This window comes from Pteropus alecto, unplaced genomic scaffold (assembly GCF_000325575.1).
Source record: "Pteropus alecto unplaced genomic scaffold, ASM32557v1 scaffold17, whole genome shotgun sequence".
NCBI classification, from domain to species: Eukaryota; Metazoa; Chordata; class Mammalia; order Chiroptera; family Pteropodidae; genus Pteropus; species Pteropus alecto.
In genome coordinates, this window is record NW_006440645.1 from 460,354 (window position 1) to 476,177 (window position 15,824).

The following is a 15,824-nucleotide window of genomic DNA, read 5'->3' on the forward strand; positions in this document are numbered from 1 at the left end:
CTTTGCTTTCCCCAATCTTCGTAAAGACTAAGTCAGCCCTTGATTCCATCACAGTGAGTACCGGGAGGAGGCGGGAAAGGTGCAGACAGGTTATGGTTGGGTATCGGGAGTGAGATTGGATTGGTGATGTGTAAATGGGCCATTTTTGTTTTGAATTTGATCCCCCCCCCCCATTGTATAGATGATTCATTTTGTTGTCATTTATGCTCATGGAAGAGTTAAACTGTAAATAGTACTTCAGAAGTATTTGTGTCCCTATTTGTGGACATGTAGTTTCTTTTAAACGAGCTCCTGGCTCAGAGCATCTGTGACCCTAGAGTGCCATTTCTTTTCTGTTTTTCAGTAACTCATATTTCAGGTTCTTCCTTCCAAATATTTACATTTTAGTATAATTAAGGAAGTTATATAAGTTAGTTGTATTTTTCTCCTATGCATAAGACTGGAGCACCCTTAGCGCGACATGTAAGCTTTGCAAAGTAGGGTGACCAGAGGTTTGAAAACAAGTATAGGCTAGTACAGAGATAATTGTGAATTGTTTAATAATAAATATTTGGGGGCTCTTTGGGGACAGGAACTATGTCATGTGTCCTTTGTTTCTCCCTTAGAACCTAGCACCTGGAGCTGACCACTTGGTGGGTCCCTAGCAAATACTTATTGATTAGCTGATAAGTTTGTATTTGTATGGATTTGTACTAAAGCAACAGAGTTTAATGGATTTTAAGGCAGGCTTTTAACCTTCACGTATGTTTAGCTGTATCTTCCTAAGTCTGTTCCTTAACTTTTCCAGATGTACTATCCTATATCTTTTACATAGGTGCCAGAATTAACTAATGCTCAAATGACTCTATACAAGAGTTTATTGGCTATCTGTCCTGCCTGGAGTTTCATCCACTAGTTTTATATGATCATAGAAAAAGCAGTCAGTAGGCAAAAGATCTCATAAAATCAGCAAGAGAAATGGTGAACAGCTTATTGTAAAATCTAATTGTAAACAAAATGTTACAGTTGATAAAAGTTTAATAGAAGTGATAAAAAAGAACTCTTCCCTTTAAGATTGATTAATGTGCACACATGGTTGTTTCAAAGTAGCATTGAGACTTTATTTTTAACTACTTTGTATAGTTATTTTAATTGCAGAAGTTGTAGGATCTAAGGGGATACTTTGCCTGAGGTTTACCAGTCTACAAGCCTAGTCAATATCTTGTTGAAAAAGGTCATCACCACCAATTCATGGCCCACAGGAGTCCCGGGTTTGGGGTATGGTGGGGAGAGGCGAGACTTCATTCAGAGAAAACAGCTCAGTCGTGAAACAGAAGGGCTGTAAGGGGGCCCCTGCGAGGAGGGCCAAGGGCTAGTGCTCCCACTCAAGGCAGGAACAGTCGCTCTTCAGTGGAAACTAAGGTGTGCTCCCCTAAGACAGGTGAAGCTGCTGATACGCAGGAGGGTGCCCGCCCGGTCCCTGATTGGTCCAGATCCTCACAGTTTGGTCCAAGAAGCACCAGCGTCGGAAGGAGGCACTTTGATTGGTCGGTAAAGATGCAAATGAGGCTCTAGCTGCACAGCTCTGATTGGACGGGGAAGGTCTCCGTCCTATTGGTGGAATTTCGAGCCTGGGCGCTCCTTTATAAGGCCGGCTGGGCGGGGCAGCGCAGTGTGGGCGGGGCGCCCGGTGAGGGCGAGTCCCTGGTTAGGTGGCTTGAGGGGCGGTGACCTGAGGGGCGCGCTCAGGCGGTGGCCTTGCGACCCCAACTGGGAATATGAGCCCAGGTGACCAGCAGGAGGCCTTGCCGCCAGGTACGGCCTCATCCGGTCAGAAGCCTGGTGGCGGTGTCGCCAGAGGGACAGCCCTGAGGGGAGCAGCCGCCCACGGGGAGGGCCTGGCCTCATGTGCTCGCCTCAGGGCCCACGCCCCGGCGGCCGGGATGGCCTCACTGTGTCGTCACCGTCGTAGTCATTCGTGCACGAGGCCAGACGACGCGAGCCGAGGGACTGCCGGCGCAGCACATCTGCTGAGGGTGCGTCTCTGAGCGTCCCCAGCGCCTCGTCGTTGTCGCGCTGCGCCCGACGGTCGTGAGGGAAGCGGGCTGCGAACGAGGGGGCGCCGCGGGCCCCTCCCGGGGCTTCCCCTGCTCCCCTCTGCGTTTGCTCCCGTGGCGCCGCAGCCACACTGGCTTTTCTTCCCGCGCACGCCGAGGCTACCGATTCCCCATGGAGCCTGCTGTTTTTAGATTTCCTCTTAAAATTTCGTTTTGGACTTTCTAATCATTTTAAATTTTTCTCGGAACTTTCCCCCCAAAGTGTTGGTGCGGATGTTGAGTCATTGAGTGGCTAATTAGACTCAGCAACGATATCGATCGGAGCGTTGTCGCTGCCTAAAAATCCTTCGGGTAGGAGCACATCAGGCTAGTAAGGCTAGAACTTGGCATAGGGCCGTTGTGAGATACGAAAGGACTGAAAAATTTTTACAGTGTGTATTGTTGGCACAACATGTGCTGTGATTCTGACACTCACGTGAAACCAAGCGAGGTGGAAGCAGAACCAAAGAAAAAGAGGAACAGAAAACGTGTTATCGAATTCCTGTGGATACAGAATTTACTCTGTTTTCTAGGAACTAGTGAACAAGACAAACGCATTGAATTATGCAAGTTTCTCACAGGTTAGTGAAAAGTATAGAAGCTTCTTCTATTCCTAAACTTTTCATTGAACTCATCAATAGTTAATATCAGATAGACATAGGACACAAGTAGTACTCAAATGGACATTTCTTACATCCACCTTATTTGAAAACCGATGTGTAGTGATATTTCATAATTCAGTGAAGCCATTTCTGCAGGAAGTAGAGAAGTGCCCCAAGCACATTGCTTTCTGGCGATATAACTGAGTATCTACCCTGATACTAATCTGGGAGAAGGAGTGGTTAATGTTTCTGTGAAATAGAACTATCATAGAAGACTCTTCCATCAGAACTCGATAGGCTCATGATGAATGTGCTGGTAGATAAACGCAGGAACTGACAATATTTTATGTTTTGATATGAAAAGAACTCAGTGTGGGAGGCAAAACTGGGAAAGTACTAGAACTTGCCCTGGATTTGCACCAACTATGAAAGGTCTGACCAGTTAGCATTTCTGCCTCTTTCCTACCCCCTCACCCTCCAAAGTGAAAAATATCTAACAACAAAAAGTCCGTTGAAATGTGGGCCAGTATTACTAACAGACTGTGGTAAGCTAGAGTATTAGTGTGGCCCCTGTGAAATCTGATTTTTGGAAACATGACCCGAGGGATTCACTAAACTGGTTAACCGCAAAATTCTCAAGGAGTTAGCTGAGTTGTGCTGTGAATGGGATTATCACCCTTCATTTCAGACATGATTAATTCGTATGTTAGCTCATGTTCACAAGATAAAACATTTTTTTTAAAAGTGCATTGATGCTGAATTGCTTTTTCTGATAATTACCCCACCTATTCCATTGCTAATTAAATATATTTTTGGTTAAATAATTAGCTAAAGAAAGCTGCTTGTGTTCAGTTTCCTACAGCTGAAGGATGAATTCAGTAATATGACAGCAGTCCTAATTTAATTGCATTTTAAAAGAAGGCAGATTACAAAGTCACAGCATTTATCACTAGTATTTCACCCATCGTCTATATTTATAACCATTCTAACTTCAGTAGTGTTAATGTTGTAGAAATCTTGACACACATCTGAATTTGATTTACATGTTATATATAGTTTGGTTTATAAACTGTTCCCTCATATAGAAAAATTTGATCATATTCTTGATGACTTTTTCAATAGCATGCAACTATAGCGTAGAGATTTGTTGTGGGAATCTTTGTGCTCTCCCAAAGGGTACTTTTTCTTTAAAAAATTCTTTTAGAGCCTTGGCCTTGTAATTAATTGGCCAGTCATTGAGGAAATTTTCTCTCCTGGTCTGTGGATTGAAATGTTTTTTGTTTGTGAAAATGGGGTTGGCTATATTTTGAATTCATGGACAGAACACTCTGTGGAGTAAACTAAGATAAATAGTTGGGCATTGGAATCTTCAGGTTAGCTCCTGGAATTGTTTAATTTAAATGTGTATTTAAGTTTCATGAGTAGATTGTGTCAGCTATATTCTATTTAAGACAGTATTTTGTTACCTTTGTTAATTTTTAAAAAAGTATTTGTCAATATTTATTGAAACACGGAAACGGTGTTTTAAGAGTCTGGTCATCAAGTTAAGGCTTTCAGCTGAGCTGGCACTGTAGACTGAAAGGAGAAATAATCTCCTGGAGGAAGATTGAGAAAGTATCGTAAACCTTCAAACTTCACTTATGGAAGTGAAGAAAATTTTACACTTTTTAAACATCTTAATTCTCGAACCTTTCTGTTTGAAGTTTGTAGAATGTTACATTCAGAGTGGCACTGTTGACATCATTTCCAAACCAGTCCGGAGCACCTATTTTAAGCAAAAAAGGATCGGTTGCTTAGTAGTGCTTGACTCTATGAAAAATGTAAGCAAGATTCCCTGTAGACTTATCCTACATGCTGCCCACACTGTAGAATTTTAGAGGTAAACGAAGACCAGATTGAGGCTACTGTACCTTAGAGAAACTGACCCATTTTCCAGTTGACCTTTTTTAAAAGATAAAGCCGTTGTCACATTATCTAAAATCTTGTTATTCACACAGTGATATTGCTGGTAAGTGTTTAACACCTGGCTGGCAGTGGAACTCTGATATATATTTGCTAATTTGCACAATAAACTACTTCTATGATCGGATAGGGAGACATGGTACCAGGAAGTATGAAAATAGGGAACTTGAAGAGAAATCACTGGCAAATGCTTTCTTCTCATTCAGTGATTACAGTTCAGAAGCCAGGGCCTTAGTCCAGGAGGGTCTGATCTAATTGGGTAGATAAAGGGCTTCAGAGAACTTAAGGTGGGAAATCCATGTTTCTTCAGTTAGGGATTTCAATTTACAGGTTACACTTTTTTAAGTTAAATAAACATTGACATCAGGTAAAATAATTTCTAAAAAGTAAAAGTGAGCTAATGAGAACATTCTAATGAGGTATACAAGTCACCAGAAAAGAACTTAAAAAAAAAAAAGAATTGCAAAAGAGCAAGTAAAACGATTCCTCGTACCTCCAGTTTTGGAGGGAGACTTAACAAAGAGTGGACCAGCCCAAAAGTCATACGTGGAGAGACCTGGTTATTTGACCAAGCCTGCTGCTTGCCCCTCAAGTGAGAACTCCCTGAATTATATGGCATCAGATTTTAGAAAGCGCATAACAATTCCTGGGCAGAGTAAGTCAGTTGTTCCATGGGCTGGACTGCAGCACCTGGAAGAGTATCTCCAAACCAAATTTCTCTGTTCTCATTTGGACAAAAGTGCTGATATGTATAGAACACTTGAAAACTCTAAGGACTGCTCAATTGTCTTCTTTCAGATACATAATAAATAGTTTTGATTGATTGCAACTGTAACCCTTACTGAAATAGCCCCTCTGTGCTCTCTTTAGATTCATTCACCCAACAGTATTTACTGGGTGAAACTCTGTGTCCGTCCTGGGCCCGAGTGCCAGGTGAATCACTGGACTAGAGTGTCTCAAAGGGCCTTTCAAACTTTCAGGTTCCAACACCTCAGATGGAGGTAGAGGTCAGAACCAAGGAAAAGGAAAAACAACTTCTTAGAATAAACATCTTAAAATGTAAAGTTCTTTAATATTAGTTTGCTTTGCCATCTAGATAGCTCCCAATGATTGGAATATTTGGTTTTTACTGACCGAAATAATGAACCTGCTCTCCAAAAACATCTACGTAATGGCTCATAGTACAGAGTAAAAGATTTCTTTTCATAAACAATGTAGGAAAACCAATAAAATGTCATGCTGAAGGACATATAGAATAAACAGATGTCAGGAAATTAAAGGCCCTTAAATATCATCGAGCTCACTTATCTCCTTGAAAGTTCATCCCAGTGGTCCCATTGTTAGAATGAGTTTGTGAAGTAGGTTAGATCTATTTTAAGTACTTCATGTTACCAGGGAGACTGAGTTTTGGCTAATTAGCTTAGAAAACAACTTAAAAAATGTAATGCTTTCCTTGGTCTGGTAAAGGGAGTGAAAAATAATTTTTATTTGTTGAATAATTTATGTGTAGTTAACACAGCTAACATTATTTGCATATTAGTAGAAACTAGAGGTCATAAAACACCATCTTTTTCAAGTTTTTATTTTTTCGTTGATTCATTTGCTAAATTTTCTAGGAATATAATAATAAATTTCCAAAATGGTTTAATTCCTATTGTTTTGCACCAGGAAGTATGTAGATACTACGATGTGAATGTATTTCTAGTACAACTATATCAGCTCCTCAAAGTCGATGCTGGCGAGAAAGCAGGACCATGTTTTGCAAATATTACTTTATTTTTGAGTCACATATAAAAGCCTGAATACTTTCCATAAGAAAATCATTAAGTACAAGATTTACAATGACCATAAACAGGAAATTTGCCATATAGCCATTCATATTTGATTCTCCTTATATGCTTGATGAGGGCTACTTTCACGCTTTAAGCCAGTATAATGTATGTGGACATCATATTTAGTGAAATCTTTAGTAAGGTTTTTTTAATGCTATGGTGAGTAATTAAGTTTTCAGGAATTTAGATAAGAACCAGATACTACAGTACTATCAGAGATTATAAGATAAACTTTATCATTATTATTTTTTTTTAAAGAACTCAATGCCTTTTAAGCATAATTTTGTCATTGCAAAGTTATGTTACCTTAGAAATTGTCCTATGGCTTTCGAATCACCTTCAATGAAAAGACTATTTCTCTTCAATTTGTTAAAAAGTAGGATTTATTTAAAGCTATCTATGTTCTGGGAAAAATTTTATTTCTGGTTGGCACAATAAATGATACAGTCCTCTTTTTCTCAACACGAAAGTATTTAGATATTTCTAAGTTTAAATAAAAGTGTGTTTACATGAAGTTGCCCAATCCACATTTCTAATATTTACCTCTTTGCCTCGCTGATTCAAAAACACTCTCTGAATGTAATAGTTTCAAGCTGAGGTAAAGGAAAGGGGACAGTGCAGAGACCCGCGCCTGTCTCTCTCTGGGTTGTCTACTTGGTTTGGGCACAGCTGTCTCCCTCCTAACTCTCCACTTCTGAGGCCTTGTTTCTTCTCCTGCAGAATGGACTCAACGCTCTCCATCTGGCTGCCAAGGAGGGCCATGTGGGGCTTGTCCAGGAGCTGCTGGGAAGAGGCTCCGCCGTGGATTCCGCCACCAAGGTAACGCTCATGCTGGTAGAATTTACTTATTTAGAAAAGAGGAAGCGATTTAAAGCTTCTTTCCTTGGTTACACATTTCAGAGGTTTGCTGGAGCACAAAGCTTCGTGATAAGCGGAACTGAAATTGCAGCCTCTTGCGTTAAACGTTGAAGAGTTTGAATTGTTTCGTTTAGGGACGTAGCAGATGAGACAGTTCTGTATCTCTAGTTTTTAATAGTTTGGCTTTTTTCCTTTGATTGATATAGAGACTAGATTAATATAATTCTCTGTCAACAGTCCTATTTTACTAAGGTTAATTCATTTTTTAAACTAAGTTTAAAAACATAGTAAACATCTCAATGGAAATGAACCAGTAATTTTTATGCTTTAATGAAATTGTTATATCTTTTAATGTATTCATTTAACTTGGTAAGAGAATATAAATTTTTTATACTCTGATAGAAAAGAGATTTTGGATCATGGATTTAATTATTAGGGTAAAATTAAATTCTGTCACTGTAACATATGTAAAGAAATGTACAAGATGCTGTGTATACTAGAAACTTGCTCCCTTGTTCAGTCTGCTTTTGCTGGAGTATATTTGAATCTTGTCTTTGGAGAGTCATTTCAGAAACAATAGAAATTTTTTAAAAATCATCAGTGATGACCAATCTTTGTCTTTAGAAGGTGAACTTTTAATTTGGAAAAAAACTGTATCCAGTCAGATCAAGCCTGCCAACCAGCGCTGGCCTGTGATAACCCATGGTTGTAGGAGATGCAGAGAGAGGCAGGCAGGCAGGCCTGCAGCTAGGGCACTGGGCTAACCAGGAGGAGACAGAAAGCTGGACTGTGCTGGCAGAAGGGCCAGTGACTTGGACTTCCAGCACCGCTTGCATAACTTGCAAATTGTGGCTGGCCCTGCTCACAGCATATTAGACAGCAGTGCTCGTGAAGACTTAAAACCAAAACAAACAGAAAACTAGCAGCTCCAAAGAAGTTAAAATATAAGCTCTCACTATACAATAAATTCCTACTTTGAACGTAATGAGAGAATGAACATTTTTATTAACATTTATCTTGACCACATCAAATACGTGCTAAACAAATATTTAAAGAATGTCAGTTTGAATATATTTGCTTTCCCTAAGTGGCCCATATTAATGTAATATATTCATTAAATCAACCACTCTTTGGTTGCTTAATTGTTTATTATGACTTTCTTTTTTCCTTTTATTTAAACTCTGTTGACATTTTAAAGTATAGGTTCCTTTTAATCATAGATTGTAATTGTAGAATTGTAGATCCAGAAAAAAATCTTACGTAAAGCACCTCATTTAAAGAGGAGGCAACTGAGCCCTCACAATAGTATGTGAGTGGTAAGAACTCATTCTTTCTATGTTCGTAACGTAACAGAATTGTGATGGAGGAGAAGACACTATATGGGATGGCTAATGCTTTGATGGTAAAAAAATGATTCCTTCCCAAGACTGGCTACAATATTGATCGAATGGCTAATTCTCACTGCTTGATACAATCAGCAAAATTGAAAATGCCTGTACATTTCCATTTCTATGAAATTTGGAAACTGGTAACATTTTATGTTTTGTTTCTTCAAAACAGAAAGGAAACACAGCTCTTCACATCGCCTCTCTGGCTGGACAAGCAGAAGTTGTCAAAGTTCTCGTCAAGGAGGGAGCCAATATCAACGCACAGTCTCAGGTATCACACTCAGACTTTCTCCTCCATAAGTGGATTTAAGTTGGAACAGCTTTGTGAAATTGCTTAGTGGGTCTAGCCTACCGTTGGGTAGATAAATTTACTGTAAATACTTCTGTTATTTATTTCAGCCAAATTATTTTGTTAACTCATTCAATGACATTTATTTTTTTTGCTGTATCATGATCTCCCTCTTAGTATAACTGAAAATATGACAGGTGCACGGTCTGTCATTGTCTTAAGACATTTAAAAAAGAATATAAACTGTTTTTTCCAGAATGACAGCAATATCTGTGAAATATGAATTACTTATGCAAGTTGTGTTGCTCTATAAAAGTATTTTCTCCTTAAATTTTAAAAATTCTCAAAAGGTTAGCATTCCAGTGGGAAATCTGCTCTCAAGTGGGATTCACACTACCGTGGTTACATCCCACCCGAGTGCAGGCTTCACAGAACTGCCAGGGGAAACAAGAGAACGAGCCAGGCAGACAGCCTTGTGACACACACGGTAACAGTTACATAGGATGGGTGTTGCATAGTCTCAAAATGAAATTAAGGAAAATTTTTAAAGAATAATCAAAATACATCATACTATACACCTTAGCCCTATATTTTTTTCTGACGGAAAGGGGAGAAAATATTGCTTTGCCCAGAGCTTTACTCTTGGTATCTATTATGTGTTTATATAGAAATTGAGGCACATTTATTTATAATTAAATCCAGTCCTTCTCTTGGATTTTAAAGGTTTTTAGCTTTCTGATACACAGGCCACACCACAGGGGCCATTGGCAAAATAAACCAGTTCTTTTCTATCCGTCCCTTGGGCTCACCTCATCAGCTTGCCTTCGAAGGCCTTCATACAGGAATATCTGTCACCTGTGGGTTCATTTTTTAGATATGGTTCTTGTTGGACTCATTACATGCTAAAGAGCCAAGGTTAGAATCAGCCCTATTTTCTTCAGCTTTGATTACAGAGAAGAATCTGTTGAAATTATGACAGGTAAGGCATTGTCCATTTTTATCTCTGTAATATCAAACTATTTTAAATAAGCACATTTTCCCCTTATAACCCAAATTTTTAGTTAAATATATAGCAATATTTTGACATTTATTGAGATTGTCACATTCTAAAATCTTTATTGAATGGAAAAATTTCTAATTGGTACCATGTGTAAAGAGCTCCTGTATATTCTGTAAAGTATGATGGCATCTTGGGCTTCAAGATGCAGGACTCTAAAAATCTACTCCAGATTAAGGGCTACAGACTATTCTTTGCAGCAAGAGGACACCTTGCCGTAGAGCAGAGATTCTCAGACCTTCGCACCACAGTCACCTGCGGGGCTGTTGAGATGTTTGTTTCTGGTCACCACCCAGAGTTTCTGGTTCAGGTCTGGGGTGGCACCTGAGAACTTTCATTTCTCACAAGCTCTCAGGTAACACTAATCCTGCTGGCCCAGGAACCGCACTTTGAGAACTGCTGCTTTGGAGAATGTAGGGGAAAACTGGGCATAAGAATGCTGCTGTAAGACTTAGTAAAGACAGACTCAGCTACGTGCGTGGATCAGTAGTTTGTGTCCTTAAGAAGCATGGAGATGAAAGCCTGGTCAAGCTCTGTTGCCCATAGATTCCTTCTGACCAGAAGCAAAGCAGCAGTTCACACAGATGGTAGTGTCCTTAGTATCTATAGAAAGAACCAGGTTACTTTTCTCAAAATGACTAGTCGAATGTAGCAATTACGTGTATTGTCATTAAGAGATTTGTACTATATCAGTTAGCTCAATTTAAGATTTACATTGTAGGGAATCCTGACAAATAGCTTCAAAATGATTTTTATATCATTTAGAGTGAGAAAAATTAATAATTAAAATTTAGGATGTTTTCTTCAATGCCTAAGTCACTTGATTAGGCCTATGACGTATTTTGCTATAATGGAATTTAGGTAGCCATCATTGCCAATTAACAAAAATTATTATGAGAATATTTTATAATTTGATGACTAAAATTAAAATGTAAGAATTTATATAAAACGGGGTGGTTATTTTGCTCTGTGTATGAACAAATTCCAAAATCTTTGTTTTAAGCGATGTTGGATATGAGTCCTCCTTTGTGTATGATTCTCGTCAGTCCTGTCTTATTTAAGATACAGATTTCTTCTGTGACAGCTGCGGACGTCAGGTAAAGGGATAGGAGCCATGCTCATCATAGCTGGACAGTCACTTCCTTTTGAGAACCAGAAAAAGGGCATAGGAATCCCAAACGCACCACATAAATTCTGATTGTACTCAAATTATGCCTTCTCCTCCATCTCTCTAAGAACATGCAAGGCAAGTGCAGAAGAGTCTGTTAGGAGCATTGGCGGCTGCCTAGTCCTTTGCCTTTGATGAACTTCTGAGTTATTTGGAAAAGGACCACGAAGTTTATTATTGAATTAAGAAGTTTAGAAACTCTCTGAAAATCTCCAAGGAATATGTGTTCATTAAACATTTACAGGGCTTGTGGGTCATGGAGAGGCATATATCTGGATTTTTCTGTATTCTCTGTGTAAACTATGAGACCTGTGAGAAGCTCACCTTCACAGGACACAGGGTCCATTTGGTAGTCAGTGTCCTGAATCCATGCAGAATTCCAGAACCACCAGCAGAGCAATTTAAGTATTTTAAGTAGAATGATGTGATCGATACAATAACACACCAAGTTTCTGCACTCAGCAGGGATTGGTTTCTCCCAAGCCCGGTTTCCCGTGACGTTACGTATCGCCCGACCATTGGCTTTCCAGCTATGGCCCTGGGTCTCCTGGATTCAGTGGCGTGGAGAGCTCAGGACCACAGTGAATGCAGAATCATGGGCTGGAGGCCAAATTAGAGTGATTCGAGGGTGGCTGCTTGCTTCCTGAAAACACAGGCACTTTCAGAAAATCTTTACCTGGCATCTTAACGTCCTCCAAGCAGTCCTACGCAAATCATGCTGAGGCGCTTTCCAGTTATCTGGGCATTTGCATGTTACTTTTATAACCTGTACACCTGTTAGAGATAAGACTTCTAAAAATCGTTCCAATTATATATTAGCAAAGAAATTATACTTTAAAAAAGTTTTACAAATATTCTCAAGTGCTAAGTTTAAATTTTTGTAGCACTTTTACCCATTGATATTTGTCCATCTCAGGTTTATTTTAAATGTATATTTACTATTTCTGCAAGGTGGTTAACGTCTTGGGAGCAGGTGATTTATCTCACACTTCTTTATAGTTTTGGGATTTGGCCTAATACTCGTAGATATATGATTGGAGGCTAAACATGTACACGTATACTCTTCATGTATGAGAATTTGTGTGTCTTCTGTCATTCCTAACAGCACCTGTTTAATAGTAATAATAGTACAGATAATGATATTGACCCCAAGGGTGTTGTGTACCTTCTCTTCATTGATGTTTTTTCACTGTGTCATTATTGATGACGAACAAAGATGGTTCCCTCCTCGCCCATGATCTCCATCCCGGCGGAATTGCTTCCCCTCGTTCCCACAACAGCTCTGCCTTCTCTGCAGAGTCCGGAGAAAAATTTTTAAAATTCCTTTTACTCCTGTCCAGGACAGGAAGGGATTTTGCTGTTGCCGCCAAGGAAATCTGGCTGAGAAATTTCTCCTCTTAACTTTCTCTACAAAAATGTGACATTTTTGCTCCTCATATAAGAGTATTTTTCCTTTATGTCTTTATTATATTTTCTGTATATAAAATCTTTTAAATCAGAATGCCCACTGTAACAAGGCAGAGTTACCTTGAAAATATCTGGGTTTTGTTTTTTCCAAAGCAAATTGGTTTATGTTGTATATATTTTACTATAATTTAAAAAAGCAAACGATTCCAGATAATCCCTCTGGAGAAGGAGAAGCTGAGTGAAATGTGGAGCATGGGGAGCATGGGGACTGTCTTTACCTTATGCAGCGGAGGCTGTGATGTTGGAGCTCCCGATAGCTGCAGAGTGGGGGGACGGGGGGCGTCATTTTGTTAGAAGGGGGGTGTGTTCAAGACCCCCATGAGACCCTTTAAGGAGTGTGAGTCCAGGGAGCTGGCTGTGGGTTGGCAGAGTAGATGCCACAGACTGCAGCCCAGTAGTGACATCTGGCTCTCATACTCACTGTTAAAGTGTATTTTCACTTTATCTTTACGGTGATGGGGTCAGCAATGATGATTCTCTTTTTGGATATTGGGAAAATCGAGGCACAGGTAGGAAAACCAAGGTCTCATAATAAAATAGTGATGGGGCCACAACCCCGTGGGCACTCGGTAGGGACACCTTCCCGCCAGCAGTGCTCAGCGTCGTCCACTGGCTCCCATGAAGCCATCTGCAGCTCCACCTCTCAGTGGGGAGGCCCGGGGCTCTACCCACTGCCCTGTGAGCCCACCCAGCTCAGACCCCCCGGAGAGCCCCTTTACCTAACACGGTTTAACATGTGGGAGACGGGAGAGTGCTTCTTGAGATACGGTTCTCCAGTATCTTTGGAGTTCATCTTTTCTTATCTATGTCTACATGGTTCTACATTTTCTTGGAATTTATAGTACTTCAGTCCTTTTATGAGGATTCCACAAACACCATTTTTTCCCCTTTCATCTTATTTTCGTGGAGAGTCCAAACAAGATTCTCCGATTTGGTATTCTCGATGTCATTTCCTGGGTCCTTTTGCCTGTTTTATGCTCACCACTCTTGGTTATTTTGGTCTTGGACATTTTATTCCAAAAGAAGACTTCTGTTTGTACAACAAACATGATTAGGCTGTTGTTTTGTTAGCTTTCAGATTTTCAGACCATGACCGTTAATGCCAATTACAAGATCACACGACCATTGATTATACTCCCAGAACCTGAGAGGTGCATATACCCACCATACGCAGGGATGGGTATCTTTTCAGGTGTGGCTCCTTACAGTTCTTTCTTCGTTGGCCTCATCTGTTGTCCCAAATAATTTGAGGTGGGTGGTGAAGAGGGAGAAAGCCCGCACAGCTGTCCAGGATGCCCATCTCACTGAATTGCTGCCACATGGCTGCAGAGCTGTCTTTGGCTCTCAAAACAAACATCATAATGGAACATTCCGTTCGCACACACACGCATGCGTTCACACACACACAGTCTGTAAGATGGGATCCATGTTCACAGATTCCAATAAAAAGCTTTTGTTTTCAGCTTTTTTTCTCCAAATATATACATATATATTTGGTTTTTTCTTAATAAGTTTCTTGGTCTTTTAAACCGAGGAAATTACTATTATAATTCAGATTCTCTGAAGTTAAGACAAAGGCATGTACTTGTATTCGAACCAGGGATATGAAAGAAGTCAGGATACTTATGTTGCTTTTGACTCTGAAAATCAGCTTGCTGGGTGATTACAGTTTTGTAAGAGCATCTGTATTTCTCGACATTCCAGGTTCAACAGGAAAATGATGACAACTGAAGTCTTTAAAATTTTGCATGGAATGGAATGATCTCATATCCTAGTAGCATTCCAGCATTAAAATTACTTTTAGAGAACAGTTCACTGGAGGGCACGAAGCTGAGTGAAGTAAACCAGATAGAGAAAGACAAATGCTATCTTGGTGAAGATGTCACAGTCACAGTTTTCAGGGGGTACATGACTTAACCTTGCCACTTTTTTATTTCCCTGGGTGAAGATTCGTCCCCTGACATAGAGGTGCTTGGGAGAGTTCTTCCAAGGAACAGCCTCAGGCACCTTCAGATGACTACCTCTGTGTCTTCTGTGTCCATTGTATGACCTAAAGATTCTAGATGGGAAGCAGCAAGTTTTTTTCCTCAAAAATATGACAGCTCTCATCATCTATCACATTTTCCTGATTTCTATGGCTGCCAAAATCCAAGTGTTCTGTTACTGCACTGGCCCCTGAGTTCTGCTTGTTACCATGAGATTTTTGCAACGAATGCTTATTCCCATCTGCCCTGATAGCCTCCTTCAACTGACTGCAGGGAGATGTTTTAACTACATGAGCGTGTGTGTGTGTGTGTCCTTGGTGAATGTGAGTGTATTTCAAGGTCTAAATGAGAAATAAAGACTCCACAGCACACCTGTCTGGGTGTGTGACAGGTGGTTCCATGTGTTGTCCACGTGAGTTTCTATGTCATTACATGGATAGTATTCATTCTTTGAGGTTGTATCTTCGGCAAGTTCAGAACTAGAATGTGTTAGGCAGCTGTTAAATAGCGAGTTATCCCTGGGGGCTGGCCATGTTCCTGGTGCTCTTTCCTTTCTTGGCCTCGGCACTGCCCTGAGGCACTGCCTGCTCTGATGCCGCAGCGGCTTTTGACCGAGCTTAGCCAGGGGTGAGTCAGCGCCACTGCCCGGTGGGCAGGGCGGAGTTCCCGGCAGCTTCCGTCGCCTTGGACTGTCCTGATGCTCAGACGTTCCGGAATCCGTGTGCGTTCCCGGTCCTGTTCTCACTTCTGATAGGATGTGAAATGGGACCTCAGTTATATCCCAAACTTTAATATTAGACAAGAGGGAAGAATGGCATTGGATTGAGCGCTGTTGAAAGACTGAAAAAACTTATAGGAAATATTTTGGAATAAAAGAAAAGGAAATTTTTACTTAGGAAAATTAAGAAAAAATGTTTGAATTCAAATGGAGTGTGTTTAAGTGTCTGCATGCTATCGACTGTATGTTTCAATTTTTGAATTGGCATGCAAAATATTCTAATCATTAAATGGCAAAAATGATTGACATTGCGGTCATTTCATCTCATTGGACACGGGACTTGGTGGATGCGGGCCTGAGCACCGACGGGGTGCTGCATACTGCCTTGCGTGTGCCCTGCCAAAGCTCAGGCCGCCAGGTGCC

General features: G+C 40.4%; 1 protein-coding gene across 1 annotated transcript in view; it reads left to right on the forward strand.

The window, feature by feature from the left end:
* Positions 1 to 15,824, forward strand: part of ANK2 (ankyrin 2) — a 281,207-nt gene that overhangs the window by 145,726 nt on the left and 119,657 nt on the right. Inside the window, 2 exon segments of the mRNA XM_025050926.1 lie at positions 7,192 to 7,290; positions 8,890 to 8,988. Coding sequence (XP_024906694.1) covers positions 7,192 to 7,290; positions 8,890 to 8,988 — 198 coding nt within the window.